The 18,922-nt window shown below is 43.4% G+C and overlaps 1 protein-coding gene across 3 annotated transcripts; it reads left to right on the forward strand.

Annotated features, from left to right (window-relative positions):
- The first annotated feature begins 638 nt into the window (after positions 1-638).
- Positions 639-18,403, forward strand: LOC136445997 (vitellogenin-6-like). 3 transcript variants are annotated; one of them, XM_066444256.1, is made up of 28 exons: positions 639-752; positions 986-1,018; positions 2,527-2,660; positions 2,788-2,966; positions 3,239-3,491; positions 4,007-4,273; positions 4,748-4,914; positions 5,353-5,542; positions 5,965-6,126; positions 6,658-6,852; positions 7,300-7,473; positions 7,967-8,320; positions 8,710-8,869; positions 9,387-9,694; positions 10,107-10,486; positions 10,922-11,234; positions 11,577-11,915; positions 12,399-12,593; positions 13,099-13,239; positions 13,484-13,611; positions 13,751-13,862; positions 14,155-14,518; positions 14,916-15,085; positions 15,713-15,796; positions 16,148-16,336; positions 16,825-16,981; positions 17,370-17,560; positions 17,977-18,403. In XM_066444256.1, the coding sequence occupies exons 1-28, from the start codon at positions 710-712 to the stop codon at positions 18,067-18,069; spliced, it is 5,475 nt and encodes a 1,824-aa protein (XP_066300353.1). In that variant the 5' UTR covers positions 639-709; the 3' UTR covers positions 18,070-18,403. The 3 variants fall into 3 exon arrangements, with proteins under 3 accessions (XP_066300353.1, XP_066300354.1, XP_066300355.1); XM_066444257.1 differs by having other exon boundaries at positions 6,661-6,852; XM_066444258.1 differs by having other exon boundaries at positions 6,664-6,852.
- Positions 18,404-18,922: the final 519 nt, after the last annotated feature.

Below are 18,922 nucleotides of genomic sequence, written 5' to 3' on the forward strand. Positions count from 1 at the left end.
GGACCACCAGCCAACCAAGGTTAGTGGTAGGTCGGCAGCAGTCTGACCAGTTTTTGATTGAGAAGTCGAATTTGACTCCCAGACACACACTAGCCACTAGTGACTTACTACCAACCAGCAGCCAACCCATTCCAGACCTCCCGTCCACGTACAGCCGAATGTCTTGAAAACTTCAAAACCAGCCGGCGAACCACTCCCAACCATGGTTTGGGGGAAATCGGGGCCATGTTCGGCTTTGTTTAATTACTGAAGCAATCGCTGATGGTGAAAATGGTCAACTAACATGCGCTGGCATTTCCTCATCAGATACGGTCAAGGAAAACAAGATCAAACAAGGATTATCAATAAAAATAACTCTTGATTTCATCAGCAAAGCGACTAATAAAGCATGTTTACAACTACTAGTGGACTCAGCGAAATCGGACACTCGCAAAAAAACATTCACAGCGGTTTTCGGGAAACTTTTCGCCTGAGTTGGCAAAAACATCGCATCGATGTCCAAACCGGTCATGCTGCATCAGCAAGAATCCGCCTCTGTCCTTCGCCTCCCGGCCAAAACTAACACGACTATGAGGCAAAGTCCATGTTTTTCACAACCGTGGTCAACAACACGCAATTCCTAGATGTGCTTGTTTACGCCAGCCGGGTGGTATATATACGGGCCCGAATCTCTCCCAAACCACAAGCTGCTTCAACTGGAAGCAACACGATGAACAGGGTTCTCCTTTTATTACTGGGCTTATGCCTAGCCCGTGAGTACCATTCACTTCTTTGCAATCTTTGTTTTGTAATTTTATTTCATTTCATTGCAACATAACGTACTGAATCACTCGGTGAAACATCAAATTTGAAGCTAATCTCTGAGCAGATGTAAGGATCCGGTTCATTCTCGATGTTCATCTACTAACTACGGCTGAATAGAACTTTTTTCTGGACAACTTTCTATACAAATGCGGTCAACGATCTATTTCCTTTCTCCACTCAGAGGCGAACATAAGGCAAGACCGACCGGTCCCCGGTAAGAGGAACTTATTTTGTTTGTCACTGTATGTTCTGTAGATAACTGCACGAAGGACATACAGTGGCGATAGTCCGAGAAATACGTTAGTCAATCGGTTACCATTTGATGATGCAATATCAACATGATAGGGGCACTTCAATATAACCATGCGTGCCAGTACTGTTAGAGCCAGGCACTTCTAGTGTCTTGAGTGTGTAACACTTCATATACACATGCCGAAAAATGCTCGAATTCATGATCAACTCAAATGGAAACTAAAATACATCACATATTTGATGCATAAATTGATTCTTTCCGTGTCATGGATTGCCATGTCTATGATACATGTATATACAGGCACGGTAGCCTGGTATCCAAACGGCAAACCTGTTAGTATTAAGGCTGCAGAGTCTCTTTCGTCCTCTCAGCAGTTGGATACCAGGCTACGACGGTTAAGGCGTCCACGCGAAAACATTGCCGTCTATCTGCTAGTGATTTGGTAAACACTCTGGAACGTGACAACATGTAATTCGAAATTCCGTCCATAGCAATGTTGGCCCCTCACCACGTAGTATCGGATGTCTTCACCATTGCTCTGTAAGAGAGATGTGCACGCGACGTATGTGACAACACATATCTCCATGGGCCCAGCAAATTCAGTTTAAGTTCTAACGTCTTCGTCCGACTGCCAAGTAGTATTTTTGGTTGTGTGGCGTCTGTGTAGCACAGTGGCAGAGCATCCGGCTATGAACCAATACGACCCAGGTTCAATCCCCAGTGGAGTACCCAGACATGTCCGGACATGCACCCAGACGTTGTGCCCTTGGGAAAGGCACTTAACACGTATTTCCCATATCCTAAGCCCAGCAATAGGGTTTGGGTTGGCGTTAGGAAGGGCATCCAGCCGTAAAAACTTGCTACAAAAAAAGACTTGCACTTGATGAGGAGTTCTGGGGCTCCCCCATCCATGTGTAAGCACGTCTAACCCCCAGATGATGGGGAACAAAAAGACGTAAAACTGGATAGAGAGAGAGAGAGAGAGACTTAATATTGACCAATATAATGTGCATCCGAACTTATGTCAACTAAAGTGCTATTCTAGAGATTGCATTGCATGCGCACTTTGGAAATCTTTTGCATATCGAACAGTGCAGTGAGGAACTTGTGGTAGCAACTAAATAGGTAAACGTTTGAAGTAAAATTGATAATAGCTTTAGAACATCAGCATGAACGTTGCGCTTAGCCAATAACGAACGGGAAAGCTATTATTCAGAAATTATGGCAAAAGGGGGACTTTTCGCCTTCCTTTGCTTCAGAAAAGAATCCAAACCCAACTTATCTAGACAGAGCCAACACTAGTATTTGAATTGGTCTCCTGTTACAATTACCACTATCCTTGTGACCTTGTCAGATGCATATTTCCCAAGTCTACGTATCCGCAATTAGCCTTCGGGCATGAACTTACAAATAAACATTCCTTTATCATAATGGCATGGTTTGAATTTCTGATACCTCTCGCCTTTTAGTTTACGACCAGGGCAAGGACTATGTATACCGGTATGAAGGCGACATCAAGTCCGGCATCCCGCAGACATCAGACCGCTTCTCCGGCATGAAGATCCAAGCAGACGTCAGGCTGCAGTTCCACACCGATCAAGACGTGCGTTTCTTTGTTTCTTTGTTTATCTAGTTAGGATATCCATTGGTAACATACATCAACTGTGTATTTTTGTCCATTTCGTAATACCTTCTTTAAACGGTCGCCTGTTTGGTTCCAATGTGAACAGGTCCTCATGCGCCTAGAAAAGATCTCACTCAAGACGCTCCTGGGGGAACTCGACTCACCTGAGGAGAAGAAGATGCAGATGATGAAGACGTCTTCTGAGGAAGTCGTGCCCGACCAAATGTACAAAGATGCCTTCATGCAGGACCACCTGGACATGGCGAAAGACTGGTGGATGAAATGGTGTTTATTTACATTTGTTCAATAGTTCATAACTTTTAGCACGAGTAAAAAAGAATGATTATCTTTATGATCAGGGTTTCGTGATCATTGCATGTCCTAAAATAACGTTTAAAGTAAATTTTGCAATACTTAGTAGTAAACTGAAGCTCTATCAGTCAGCATGTGTAACCCTGAGTAGACATTTGTGAAAGAAACAGCCGACAGCCGAAATGCTTCTGTTTGTACAATAAACCATTCATTAAGTCATCCATTAATTAATTCGTTCGTTCAAGGTGGCAGAACAAGGAGTCTTCTGAGGAGATTCAAGACACAGACAGCGAGGAGACGCCTTGGAAGTCGGACAAGAATTCCGAGAAGAGCTTCAGCCAAGAAGTCCCCGAGCAAGACATGCGGGAGTTCCGTAAGCACCTTGAGAAGGTCATCAGGTTCCGCTATGAGGAAGGGGACGTTAAGGATATTGAAGCCAGGAAGGACGAGCCGCAATGGTCGGTCAACTTCAAGAGAGGCATTCTTCATCTCATTAAGGTGAGCGTCTTAACAAAAACGACTTTGAGTAAAGAATCAAACTGTGTTCCGAACACAGCAATGAAGTCTTCACAAATTTCTTCACCAGCTATCTTTACATATATACATATACATGTAGCACGCGTGACGTCAGTAGTTGATCAAAAGTGCCAGGAAGTTTATAGCGCCCTCCGTCCCTGTTAGCGGTTTACTAGTAACTTAACTATTGACACAGGGGCATGTCATTTTCAACTTCAAGTTCAACGAACATCAAATATCTTGGCACCTCTTTAAACAGGTAAAAACAAACTGGTAAAATATACTTTTAGGAAATGCACAGCTATATTTTCACCCTCCCTTCTCTTAATTTTCAATTTAATTAAATGTACAGATAATGATAGAGATATGATACACAAGAACGTCTTGTCATTATTTGGATATTACTAAGTACATAACAAGTTCATTCGTTGCAAAGGTGGATGGCTGGCGGAGGAAGAAATTCATCCAAATCAATTAAATCCTGTTATTTGTTTCAGCTAACAATGGATCCCCGAAAGTCTGAACTGTTGGACCGTGACGATGACGTCACACCCAACACCTCTTACAACAAGTTCGCCAACGAGAGGATCTACCGCGTCATGGAGGATGACGTCACAGGACGGTGTGAGACCCTGTACAACATCCGGGACAATCAAGTGCAGAAGAACATCCGGGAGATCATCAAGACTAAGGACTACAGGAACTGTGAGGAGAGGAGTGAGCATGCGCAGGCCATCCAGTCTGGATTCATGCCTGATGAACAGGTAAGACTTTAAATGTCATTATCTAAATTTTCAAAGGTACCGCTAAGTTTCAACTTCTTGCAGGCATTAAGTTTTACAAGACGTTTGAAAAAAAACTTTGTTTTTGTATTCTTATCCATTTGCCCATGGTAAAAACAATTTACAAATTATGAAAATCAACAGAAAAATACGTACTGGGCTAAGTATCAGATTAGTGTAAACTTTCTTAAGCTTTTACTTTATAGGATTGCACCTTTTCGTCTGTCGTATGCGGTTAAAAGATTCTTTACTTAATGGATTTGTTTACGACTTCACAGTTAGCAAATTTATGTCCCAAGGACTAGTGAAATCGCCAGTCCTTCATTAATTCATATCAAACGCTATCGTTTTTTGGCATATAGAGGAAATAGATAAACATAAATGAAAATTAAATTAAAGCAAACTCCTCTTTAGAACTTAACAAAAGTTTTTGTAATATTTATTTCTCTATTTTAGGGAGACAAGCCGAAGGAACTTCTGGAGTCGTCCGTTCAGACCCGCGCTTACGTCATAATGGACAAGAACAGCCACGACAAGTTCATGGTCAAGTCTGTCGAGTCACGTGGTCAGCACGTGTTCCAGCCGTACTCCGACAAGGGCGGTGAAGTCATCACATTCGCCAAGTAAGAGTTTGATCATTAATACACTTTCATATGTATTCGATTGATATTTACTGTTTAGGCCACACTGACTTGATTCTATGGATGTCATCCGCGCGCGCATCAACTTTATTTTCGTTTGCAAAAAAAAAAAAAGAATGCTGAAAGGTTTGTGTTGAGCATACAAAATGTTTTGATGCATGTATTTTTTTTCCATGTGTAATAAGAAAGTTGGAAATGTATTTTGAGCCCCGATAAAAGTCTTCCAAAGTCGAAGAAGAAGACACGAAAGAAAGAAAAAACTAAAGAATTTATTGTCTGGTATACATTAAATTATTTGTTCAACCCGGCTGGCAAATATTCTACCTATAGCCTGCGTAGTTAGTCTGGAAGAAACTAGCATATCGGCCTCAGCAAGTTGATTAAAAGATTTCCATGTTTCTTTTTCCCCGTACATCCCAGGCAGTCCCTGAAGCTGCTGGAGTCTGCGGACTGGACGGAGCAGTTGTCTGAGCCCGAGCCGTCTGAGCGGAAGGGCGGCCTGATGTTCGTGTTCGACACCCGGGAGCAGAACCGTGACCTGACCTGGAACCGCTACATGCGCATGAGCGACGCACAGAAACATGACGTCACGCAGATGAGGACAGAAAAGGTGACCACGGAAGCGTAATTGTTTGGCATTTTTATGGCTACTAGATTTTATCCTTAGTTAATATTCGTTCGTTCGTTCGTTCGTTCAGACCCATGTAGTGCCTAGTGGCACATAGGTCAGCACGTTTCCTTGCTGTTTCATTAGCAGGGTATATCTTTTACATAGGGAGCTTGCTCGCTCTTCCCCATTAACGTGCTCGAAGCTCCTCGAACGATGAACTCCATTTTACGTCCCTTCCAAAAGACGGGTGCAGCCCCAACCGAGATATCCTGACCCAGGATTGAACCGTGGTTTCCCAGTTACCAACTAATTGTAACCAGGAGCTCAACTTTGAGGCTGCTACCAGTTGAGCTACAGAGATATCCTTTTAGTTAGCTCTCACCATATAGATATAACTTTATTTTCCAATGTCTCCTGTTTAGATCCAAGCCCTGTGCCAGGACATCGCTGTTGACCTGAATGACGGTATTTCCGGTGAGTCGACCCGGAAGTTCATGGAGCTGGTGGAGGAGTTGCGGAATCTGCATCAGGACCAGCTGGAGACCATCATCATGGAGGAGATCACCTCTCCTGAAGAACACACGGTGAGCTATCTCCGTGGTTCTTAAAGCAAAGCATGCACAGATCTGGACGGAATAGAAAGAAGTAGCACTTGTGTTTTAGGTCTTAGATATGATTGTCTCCTGCCACCTCCAATTGTTAACGTCATATAGATACAAGTATCTGTATACGTATGACTGCACTGGTAAGCACATTGTGAAATGGCTGAGGCCTATTCTTGAACAGACATTTGAAACTTAATCGTACATCCGAAGGGTATTCAACATATGCCCTTCGTTGCTTGTAAATGACGTTTCAAATCTACAGTGACTAGCACTATATGCGTACATGTACATGTATCACCCCATACTTATGCCATTGTTGAGTCGTAATATGGTAACCATCATCAATCGATACATATCGTGATATCGTCTTGCTATTGTCCTATGAAGTCCACCATCATCGCTGCTTCTTCTTAACCTTTAGCACATCGAAGTAGCCGTTAGGCACCCCATTCTCTATTGTTACAGAGTTCGGCAGCAGGGAGAAGGTTAAAGTTTTCTTCTGTTTCCCAGCAGCAGGATTGGCGGCACAAGAACGCCCGGAAGGTCCTCCTGGACGCCGTGTCCTTGGTGGGGAAGAAGGAGGCGCTCAAGGTCATCCAGCAGCTGATGGAGGACGACAAGGTTACGGATGACGAGTGTGCGCAGATGCTGACCGGGATCTCCCTGTCCATCCAACCCTGTCCGGAGTCGGTCAAGAACATGCTGGTAAACAGGAAATATTTCTGTTAGAGTAGAAACATGTATCGTAACGGCAATCATAACAATAAAAAAATCAAATAGATCATTGCAAAAGATATCACGATCAAAGGAATAGAATATGCTTTTTGTTTCAAAAATGTAAACAGCACATTGTTTCTTTTTCACTTTCGACAACATGGCTTGTCGTAAATCAGGTTTCGTGACATTGACCACAAAAATTGTTATGGTTCCAATCCTTTATAAGTTAGCGTTAGCCTCCAGCGTCAAACATCTGAACTTGACCCAACACACTTATCGAGAAGTGGAGGGGTGACCCGGTGTGTTTGGCTAAACATGCGAGTCTGTATTGTATACAACTAGCTATTTGAAAAGGCATCATGCTTCGCTTATTGATAACTTTGCACCTATTCATGGCTTGGGACCTACAAGTTCATCCCTATCCCATCCCTGCAGGAGATCGTGAAGTCCCCGCGGTCCCAGTCCAGCCGTCAGGTCCGTCAGGCCGCCTGGCTGTCCCTCGGCACCATGGTGCACGGGCTGCTGTCCGAGCGGAGGGAGGGGCAGCTGGAGAAACATCTGCCGGAGAACAAGGAGACGGCCATGGAGCTGAGGAGACTCTACTCACAGGTGATTACCACAGCAAGATATGATGATGAATACAACAGTTAGTAGCAGTGGCAACTCTCACTTGGTGGCAAGGTAGCCTTGTGGTTAGGGTTGTTGACTTATTAGAGTTATCATCTGAATGACCAACCTAAAGCTAGCTATAGCCCGCGTTTCGGCCTTCGATTCGTAGCCCGTGTTTCGCGGCTGCACCGAGCATAGTAGCCGATTCGAACATTGGCACACGTTAAAGTGAAATCAGACCGTGTTCACAGCAAAAAGAACACAGACAAACACAAAAAACGAAATCCAGCTGCAGCACCAACGAACCCCGCCAGAGGATCCAAATATGTAATAATTCCTTTGGCGGGTCAGTGTAGATGTAATGAATCGACAAGAAGAAGGTGGGTTCCTTTTTTTTTTAGCTATTCAGCTATAAGGTCACACCAAGCAACACCACACACGAACGAACGCTATGAAGGACATAGCCATTGAATCATCCCATTCTTTACTACAGGAACTGATGACATGCATGGAAGACGCCCAGTCCGACGAGGAGAAGCTGATGTGTCTGAAGGCCATGGGTAACGCCGGTCTGGAGGACACCGTGGACCGTCTTCAGGAGCTCATCACCGGGAAGGAGTCCGACACCACCCCCCTGGAATTCCGTGTGGAGGCCATCAGGGCGCTGTGGCGTGTGGCGGAGAAATTACCTCACAAGATCCTCAACATCCTGTTCCCCGTCTTCAACAACCCGGAGAGAGATCCTGAGGAACGTACCGCGGCGTTCGACGTGGTGATGGCGTCTAACCCCCCGCTGTCTGTACTGGAGATGATCGCTCAGTCCACACAGAGGGAGACCAGTAACCAGGTGTGTCAACTGTTCTTCTAGCATTGAATCAGCAGAACCGAATCACAGAACGCTTGTGATATATGAGTTGGAAACGAGTTTGATACTGTTTTGATAGAAAATTAGCATATACTCTACTAATGCTGTCATGTCTGAAACTATTTTTGGCGTAATCTACTCTACTCTACTCTACTCTACTCTACTCTACTCTACTCTACTCTACTCTACTCTACTCTACTCTACTCTACTCATGAGATACAGATTGTTGAGAAAGTCTTCGGATTCATTCTACAAAACCAACGCACATCTTTCTTGCACAACCAAAGCATTGCATTTCTTCGAGAGTTTCTGTTTATATCTCTCCCAGCAAAACATTTTCTCCCTTACCCGGTGAACGGTTTCTTCTACAGGTTGGTCAGTACGTCTACACCTGCCTCAAGAAGCTGTCAGAAAGCGAACTTCCCAAAGACATGAGAATGAAGACGGACTGCAAGATCGCCCTGCGTCTTGCCAAGCCATTCAACAAAGGCATCCAATACTCACAGAGCCGGAGGTTCCAGGCTATGGACCGTGAGTCTATTTTATTATAATCGTATATATGAAATAAGTTTCATTGCATTCTGTGCATTTAACCGTTTCCAGGGCTAGCTAGCCCTTTGTAATAGCCATTGACTAGTCGTTCACAGCGCAGAAGGCTAAATAAAGTAATAAAGTATTCTTTTGTCGTGTTTTACGGTTTTGGAAACACGTGGGTTGCAGGTATCAATTTTTTGGGGAGTAAATATTCAACGGGAGGTTAGAATTGAAGCTTGCATCCTCCAGTGGTTAGGGACCTTATTTCTGAAGCGGAATGTCGAGAGTTCGAATCTCGACGGTTTTCTTTCACCCGGCTTGCATGTAACTGCCAAGAGTTGCAATACAAAGGGGAGTTCAGTCATGAGTTTGTTCCATGAATCAAAACAAAAACAGGATATGCTGTACAAAATGGTACTGCCAAGAAATGAAGAAGAACTGTACATAGAATTTGACATGTGGAAAGACAGCCTTTCAGTAACATACAAAATTCTGCATTTCCATATATTCCCAGGCGACATGCAGATGGGCGCCGCCCTGGACATCAACACCGTCGCCGACAAGAGTTCCGTCTGGCCGCGGTTCGCCAGCGCCAAGCTGGGGCTGCACGCCATGGGCTACCACATGGACGTGTTCGAGACCGGGGTCCGCGTGGAGGGACTACAGGCCATGATCGACTCTCTGCTTGGTAAGGACATGGACGAGAAGAAGGGCATCTTCGACTACCTGAAGAAGAAGAGCCAGCAGCGTCACCATGCGGACGGCTCATGGAACAGCAGGAAGTCTCTCCACGACATCGAGATGGAAAAGATCCAGCAGAAGGTGAAGAATTAAGATTTGTGGCCGACAAACAGATATTATAGACATTTCATTTACTGTGGTATGGAATATATTTCTGATAATTCTTTATGGATGTGCGACATCGACAATGTTTATCCATTCGCGTTTTGGAGACTTGAGGAGCTTTGCCGTGTGGACACAACTTACGCCTGGAAGATCTGCGGATGTATCAGGAAACTGTTGAAGCATTTGATCCCTCACGAAGTTCTAAGACTGTTTTGACAGTCTTCTTCAAAATCTAAGTTTCAAAACTGATGGATCAATCCGCAAGTTCAATCGAGTCAGTAATCCGGAATCAAATGATGAAGACTGAAGGTACAACCGAAAGTCTCGCATTCAGTCAGAAGCTTAGAGTGTAACAATACTAAAACAAATATTCTGTTGTTTTTTCCAGCTACCGGTGGAGACCCGTCGCCACAGTGAGCCCCGCGGCCACATGTACATGAAGTGGTTTGGGAACGAGATCAGGTTCGACCAGCTCAACAAGGACGACATGCAGCAGCTCATCGACCAGGGCCGCTGGCCAATCACCGACAAGGAGGAGGAGCTACGTCACGGCATGGACACCCACGTGACCAAGGCCACCAAGCTGGTTGAAGCCTCCAGGCAGATTCCTACTCAGCTGGGTCTGCCCATCACCTTGGAGATGAACTCTGCCCTCCTCATGACCTCTGACGTCAACACCAAGCTGAAGGTCACTCCAGGCATCTTCCGGGAGGACAGACACAACCAGAAGGTCAAGGGCGTGGACTGCGAGGTCAAGGGTCAGCAGGAGTGAGTACAACAGCCTAAGCTCTAGATTAGAGGATAAAATATAATGACGATGATGATGTGATCGTGTTGGACATATATACTGTATGCCCAGCGTCTTCCTGACGTGTCGCCACATGTAAAAGAAAAGTTTTTCAGGGAGACATTTTGCATGTAAGGTGAAACTTCTGAGTTGGTACATTACATCATGGAAGAATTAAACGGTACTCAAACTCGAAAAATTGGACTCACTGGAATTTTGGGATAAATCGCTCAGTCCTCTTCAGCTACCTGACCCAATTGTTCTGTACATATGCTATTTGCATTTATTCATTTCATTTTACGTTTTCTGTCTGTAGCATTTCAGAAAATGCTGAAATATTGATTTTAATAATTCGCGTATTCATTCATTCATTGACCCATTTATTAATTCATTCATTCATTCATCTTTCTCTATAGGATCGCCCTGCAGCTTGTTGGTAAGATGAGTGTAGACTGCCATGTTATCCAGTCCGGAGTCGCGCTGAACGCCATGATGAACACACAGTTCCCCCTGTCCGGCAAGATGTCCCTCGACCTGGAGAACAAGAAGCATAAGATGACCATCGAGACACCCGAGAAGGAGCGAGAGCTCTTCGTTTGGAGGTCGGAGCCGTTCGTGTTCACCGAGGAAACCCGAAGCCGCCTGAACGCCGACGGAGTCGAGCGCGAGGACAAGGTCTTCAAGAAGCTGTCCATCCAAGGCAAGAAGACGCAGAAATGGCCGAATATGGTGAGTTTTTTCTCTTCTTCAGTTTTCTCAGTTTCTTTAAATGCTCCGTTCTATTGGTCAATAACGTAATACCTTTAACCTATTATCGGATTCACATGTTCATAAAATCACAGAGCAAAGTTGGGTGGCATCTACCACGAAGAAGGTCGAGAGAAATTATTGGTTCGTTCTGATGAATTTTTATGTCTAGATATCATCAGAAGATATGAACAATGTGATCCGTCAATCGCCAATATACGAAGTATGGAAATTAACAAAACACAACAATTATTATCAAATGCCAATTTTGGTAGACTCTGTCATATGTTTTGTGTCTTTAACAATTTTTGTTTTCCTTTGAAGTTCCACACCAGCTACGGACGGGAGGAGCTCGGTATCGAGTTCGCCCTGGACACCAGGATGGTTTCCCGCATGAACAACGAACAGACCTCCCCCTTCCACCCGCTGACGGGACCCACGGAGCTCCGTCTGTCCTGCAAGCCCGGCCTGCACGTCCCCTGGGAGATCGACTTGGAACTGCAGCAGACAGAAGACACCGTCCGCCACCTGAGTCCCATGGAGCGCCTGGTCTTTACTGAGGAGAAGGAGAGAAGGAATGAGAAGCCGATGGAGATTTATGTTCTCGCTAAACACTCCCAGCATCCGCGCACCATGAAGATCAAACTCAACACTTATGAGGAGGTTTGTTTCTTAACTGCTCAATGGTTTCTTCTACTATCTGTAAAATACTGAGATTTCACCGACAATTTAACGCACACAAGGTAATTGATCTTAATGCACGCAGCTTATTTTGTTCCTGATTTTCTTGCAATGAACATCTGGTACGAGATGTTTGAGAGTCAGTAGCCTCTAGAACGATGATGTCCTGGAGACATCTATTGTATACATTAACACAGTTTCTACGTTACACGGGCGTCTAGACGTCTGCTAAGCTACTGTGTAAAGGGTGGTCATTTAAGCAGATCTACACACTTTTCCGCGAAAAGGATGATATCAGAGAATGGACAGGGATGACACTAATTGAAAATAGAAAAAAAAAATCTGAGAAGGGTATAGAAAAAATTCGTTGGCAAATATTTCTTGGTGCCCCAACGGTCAACTAAGAATAGATGAGATTAGAGTTCACAGAATGAATCAGTTTGATTTTCTTGGTGATTTCTACAGGTTACCCAGGAAGACATAGATTCCGAGGACGCCCGTATTCCCGGCCGCTTCCGCCACGGCAAGGCCAAGGACATGGAGCCCGGCGTTTCCATGGAGACGGACGACAAGATGAAGCAGTGGTTGAACCAGATTCTGCGCAGAACGATCGCCATCCAACTGGAGCGCTCTCCCGTACCCAACAAGGAGTCTCAAGATGTTCGTATCTTCTACTAGTTATTCATCAATAAATTTCTTCAACGTATGTCGTAAAGAATCTATACAATTTACCGATTTTAAACCTAGATTTTATACGTGGAGGGGAAGCAAGATGTAAGTAAATGGCACAGTACTAGTGCGTTTTCCTTTAATTTAAAGTGGTGTTCATATCAACGCTTATCATGTTTGGTTGTCGTTGAAAAAGAAGAAACCAGCTACCTATGCAGCTTCCCTGTCTTTGTCACCAGTGATAGTCATTTCGTATATGCTAATGATAGTTACGCAGCTCGGGCTGTAAGTTAATAGGCCACAGCCAATGCATTGAAAACAGAATTTAAGCGTACTGAAAAATACCCTCCTTCAATAGACTGAGAGTATGGGAGTAGACATATAGATTTTACTTCCCTCAGGCCTTGTGTGGCTCAAGGGCAATAAAAAACGGAGATGGGCACCGCCATATGCACCAGAAGAATCTAAGTTAAAGATGTCTTATATTCTGCTCCAGTTTAAGATGTGCGTGACGACAGAGCTGGAGTACCCGGCTGTACCCGAGTGGCGTCTGCTGCAGGACAGGAGGGTGAAAACTAACATCGACGTCAAGTGGGGACGGGACTGCTCTGGGAACGACAAGAGGATTAAGATCACCGTACGCCACTTCTCTGCATTCTTGTTCCCATGGTCCTTTCTCGTTCGTGGTTTTACTCAAGAAGTATCTGATTCAATATTTTGGGGTTTTCCTTTAACTTTTAACGTTTAGAATGTGAATGAGGAAGTACAGACACACATACACACACACACACACACACACACACACACACACACACACACACACACACACACACAGACGCACCAAGAACAATTCTTCATCAATCTATTACTGTCCCTCCCAGGCAAAATGGCAGAAGTCCGACGAACAGCGCCACCAGGAGAAGATGGAGGAACTGCAGGAGCAACACCCGTCGAGCCAGGAGGACACGAGTGAAGAGTTCATCCGTAAGGACAAGACTACCATCTACAGGTAAAGATTGTTAACAGAAAATATAGTGCTCGTGTCGTGTCAATGTTGATGGTAGGATATTTCAAGTTGGCAACCATGTACCTTGCCTTTTTGTCGAATGTAACTTCCAAGTCTAACATATCCGATGTGTTCCCCGCAGCGCCTGCGTACAGGACCGGCTGCAGGGTCTGATGGAGACGCCAGCCTGCAGGAAGGCGGTAGAACAGCGCAGTCTGCTCCAACAGATGGACATCGACGTCGAATATCATAACGTGAATACCGCTTATCCTACCTAGCATACTAAAGCTGGTACAGTGTGTCAACAAGAAAAAAATTATTCAAGAAAAGCTAGGCATTTCGTTCTTCAAAAAATGTTCAATTTTCCAGCTAATTGTTGCAAAAAATACTCGTTGAAAAGAACTCTTTATACTGCCAGATGCTTCAGATGTCTACTACGTTTTAAGAGCACAGTTTTCATTCTTGAATTTTGTTGGGCTTAGTTTTATACCCACCCGAAATGCAATCTTATGAAACGTGTGTAAAGTAATCTTGGTATATTTTCAGATTCCTACTTGGATGAAGGAAATGTCCTCCGCCTTGAAGCAGTACGTCTACCACATCTTCTTTGACCGTCTCACCGTCGAAGACATCGACGTCCACAACGACGACAACAAGATGCGCATGCGCTGCACCATCGACAGGGACCAGAAGGAGATGAACGTCACCATGGTAACGCCGGAAGAGAACATCAAGATCAACAGAATCTCCATTGAGAAGCCGAAGATCCGTCTGGACTTCTCTAAGATCCTTAAGACACGGCTGCCGATGAAGACAGATTGGTCTGTTGCCTTCCCCATGCGCTTCCCTTCCACTAAGATGACGATGAGGGAACAGTACATGGACATGATGATGAACGACAAATTCATCCGTAAGTTTCATTTTCTTCGTCGTAACTAACTTAAAACTCCCCAGAGCAATCATTTTTATGTTGTGTGTAATGATTAAATGTTTGTCAAAACTTAAAACCTTGTTACCAAAAAAGGCTAACTCATCGAATCTTGTAAGACCTTTTTCAAAATTTATGACCTTCTCCTTTGGACACGTGATCTTATGGACACGTGACTCCGGTAGTAGGTCAAAGGTTCCTGCCCTTTTCTTCTTTGCATTTCAACCATTTGTGACAAACTTCACGGAATGCGTCATATCTTTTCGACAATGGTGATAATTCCAACGGATTTTGACGTTTTGACGATTACTGTATTTCAAATACTAGTATAGGTTTTTGACATGATATATTTAATAAGAATCTGCAAAATTGTCCACAGCTCACTGCAAGTACCAGCCCAACGACAGGATCCGGACGTTTGACGGAGTGGAGTTCCCGTACCAGGTCGGCCCGTGTGACCACATCCTGGCGAAGGACGCCTCTCCCGAGCACCGGTTCATGGTTCTCATCAACAAACCCGACATGGAAAACAACAAGAAAATTGTGAAGGTATGGTTCAATCATTATAATCACTATCATCATCATATTCATTATGTAAAAGAACCCAACACACTTATCGAGAGGAGTAGGGGTGACCCGGTGCACATGTGCTTGGCTGTAAAAAAAACTCACGAAAACGCATTGCACTGTCAGTATTGTCTCAAGCATCGTGATCGACTGAGAAGAAGAAAAGAAATGGACGAAAAAAGACTTTGTTGTTCTTGGATCTCAACAGTAACTTCCAACACGAAAGAACTTGCATAAATTGACGTCCTAGAAGCAGTCGGTTGGTTCATCCCTTAATTACGACTGGTGATGTACAGTCGAAAACTCACAGGTAGGCTTCGGGCAAGAACCTGCAGTACATCCATCATTAGACTGCAGTATCAAACACGCATAAGTAATAATTAGGCAGTAGGCAAGTGTACATTTCGTCTGGCTACTATTGATTTACTGATGGAAATATCTCCTGTTACTCATCAGATTAATTCTTCAAAATTGTTAGTGATTAGCATCAGTTCACTCTTGCTGCACCTCGAAAGAGGAGGAACGATGATGATGATGATGTATATAATTTGCCATACATTGTACAAGTTACAATTACCTTGCAATAAAGTCCTTCTATGTTCACTACAGGTGTTTCTGGAGGGGAAGAAGATCGAGATGTCCATGAACAACAAGCAGCAGTCTCAACAGTCGTCTGACGAGGAAGATAACCAGGTACGCTTCTCCCCTTTTCCACCGGAATCTCTTAGTGGTATGATTTATATATGACGGCAAAAAGTGTCCAGATGTTACCAAGGTGACAGCAGAAGCATTTTACAGGCGGGAATTAATTTGATTTAAAAAAAATTCTACTTGTACAATTATTTCCCTTTGATATCCACCCGGTTCTTGCATTATTTAGATCGGTCATAAGATATCTTGAGTCTAATCTCCAAGCAGATGTAAAGTCCGGATTTCTAACGGTTTTCTAATATTTTTGGCGACGCCTCAAGGCAGATACTGTTATTTTCTCTTTCCCTCCATCTGGTGTCTTAATGTACACTCCTGGCATTTGACTTTTCTCAGATGCAGATCACCATTGACGGCCGCCAGGTGTCGCTTCCCCATCTAATCGTCCACAAGATCTACAAGGACGAGGAGGATGCCGGGAGTCCCATGATGTTCACCATGCAAAGGATCGGGAAGAAGGTCAAGGTCGAGTGTGACCGCCTGGGTGTGACGGTGGAGACGGACGGGCACAGCGCTGATGTCAAGGTCAGCCAATCAATCAATCAATCAGTAAATTGATACATCAATATAGATCAATTAACTTTTTTGTCCGATTCACATGAAATAAGTTTGAGTTGTCCACACACTCACACTGGAAGATGTAATTTTCTATGTAGTGAAACTCCAACTTTGGTTTGGCTATGAATAAATTTGCTTTTAGAATACATACACACTGAATCAAAAAGGATTTTTTGAAGAAAAAAACCCTTCTTTAATGTGAACGATAGAAAATAAAGTAATATTTCTCAGTGACCTCCAGTGATTTCTATCGACTATAGAAACATGGCAGCTTGAAAGACAAATTTGATATATAAACAAAATGACATATTTTTCCGTTGTCTGCTATTTCATTTTCTCGAACCCCATATACCTCTATCTCAAAATGTAACAACGTGACATACAAAGATTCAATGAATGAGTAAGACATTTTAGAGTTCAGAGTCAAATAACTAGAATTCCTTCATTACTTGCAGATTTCTAACGCTTACCGCGGTAAGATGGCGGGCCTGTGCGGGAACTTTGACGGGGAACACCACTCTGAGTACGAGGGTCCCAGCCGGGAGGTCTACTCCTCTCCGTTCGACTTCGGTCTGTCCTACCGGATCCCTAGCCAGGAATGTCACGAACAAGGTAGGTCTGTCATTGGTCAGGTTTCCGTGACCTCAAAGCTGACGTCAAAGGCGCGCCCACTGCCACATAAGTGTCTATTTGCTTTAAAAAAAGAAGTCAAACCCCACATAAGAGCCGTATTATAAACTAGCAACGTAGTTTAATCTTCATTGTCTGTATCACACGTATGCTTGATGTTTTACTTAATTTATGGTTGCACACAATCATTAGTGTTTTTTTTTTTCAACCTTTAATCACCCTTACATTCTATTCACGTCGTGGCTGTTTTCAAGGATTTCTTGTGCTTTTGCAATTGGTCGGCGGGACTGGATTCTCATAAGCTTTATTATGTTTTGTCATTTGCATTAAGCTTTATTATGATTTATCATGTCCTTGTGATCATCTACAGGAAAGAGCCTTTCCGTGATGCGCAATGTGAGGATCACCCAGCTGAACGAGTTTAATAAGAAGGAGACGTGTTTCTCTAAGATGCCGGTGGCGCAGTGTCCGGAGGGCTTCATGGTCTCTAGGAGCGAGACTCGCCACTTGGAGTTCCACTGTCTGCCGTCTGAGCTGGACATCACCAAGAAATACACAGAGGTAACCATTACATAAAGATAAACAAAAATAAACAAAAATGTATAAAAATAATAACAAAAGATTGTGTATGCAATACCAGAAACTTTGTGGTTTTCCGTAAGCCTTCTCAAACTGAGAGTATATGATAACAATCATGGTGGTGATGATGATGATGATAAACAAAATAAGCATATTGAATTACGTACACAGTAAAATATATATACACAACGTTTTTTTCGAGTTAGCTATGAATTCAAATGATCATTTTAAGTGTTCAATTCCAAACGCTTCTTTAGAACTGACTCATTCAGTTTTGACACATCTAACGAGGGGTGTTGACTACAAAGATGATTATTAAATTTGCGCCTTTTCATCAAAATGTTGTCTTTACAAACCTTACGAATATATTTTTTTTGCCGTTTTTTCCACTCACACAGCTGCACAAGACGAAACCTTTGGACATGATGGCAACGAAACGCACCGATCGCATCGAAGAGGTCGAAGCAGAGCTCGAGTGCGAAATGGAGTGACCGCTGCCAAACGTGTCCAACATCGACCTGGTTTATTAATGCTTTGCTGCCAAAAGAGCCACGAATTGCTCTAAAATGAAAATAATCTACGATTTAGCCTCAACGTGTATATTAAAGATTGACCTGCTGTTTACATGAAAGCAAAGATAAGAAAAAATGTTATTGTTGTGTAAAACGATCGGCTATATTTTAGAGGAAAAGATAGTTGATAATCTAATTTTGATTTTTTGGTTGATTTTGTCTTAAAAGGATTAGCTGTAAGCTGTGTATGACTGTACATCTTTGCCAGCCAAAACGGTGCTACAAATGGATATTAAAACATTATGAACAATCATCTGTCTTCTTCGTTGATTTGGATACATACTATACATATACACACACAGAGATACAGAGATGGATACAGATAGATTTATAAGTAGATATAGATAGATGGATAGATAAGATGGATAGAATGACAGATGGACAGATAGATTATATACACCTTAGATCCTCCTAGATCCTGCAACTCTGTTGCATAGGTTGGTGGCGAACGTTTATACACGGAGTCAGATAGATGAAAATGGATAAATAGGTCATATGGATGGATACATCGATATATATATAGAGAGAAGGATGGATAGATGTCAAGAGAAAGAGATTGATGGCTAGATACATAGATAAAGGTATGAATGGTTGCCATGCATGAGAAGAAACCCCACTTTATCGCACATACAAACCATTTTCTGCACAGTATAGTTTGCCGACATTTGTTAGTGGACATGTAACATGTAACCAAGCTACTGGCGGCATTGTTGAAACTTTTCTACAGTGACGTCGCTCTAGAACAAGGCGTAAATGTTCTACAGTGACGTCG

Source organism: Branchiostoma lanceolatum, chromosome 12 (assembly GCF_035083965.1).
Source record: "Branchiostoma lanceolatum isolate klBraLanc5 chromosome 12, klBraLanc5.hap2, whole genome shotgun sequence".
NCBI classification, from domain to species: domain Eukaryota; kingdom Metazoa; phylum Chordata; class Leptocardii; order Amphioxiformes; family Branchiostomatidae; genus Branchiostoma; species Branchiostoma lanceolatum.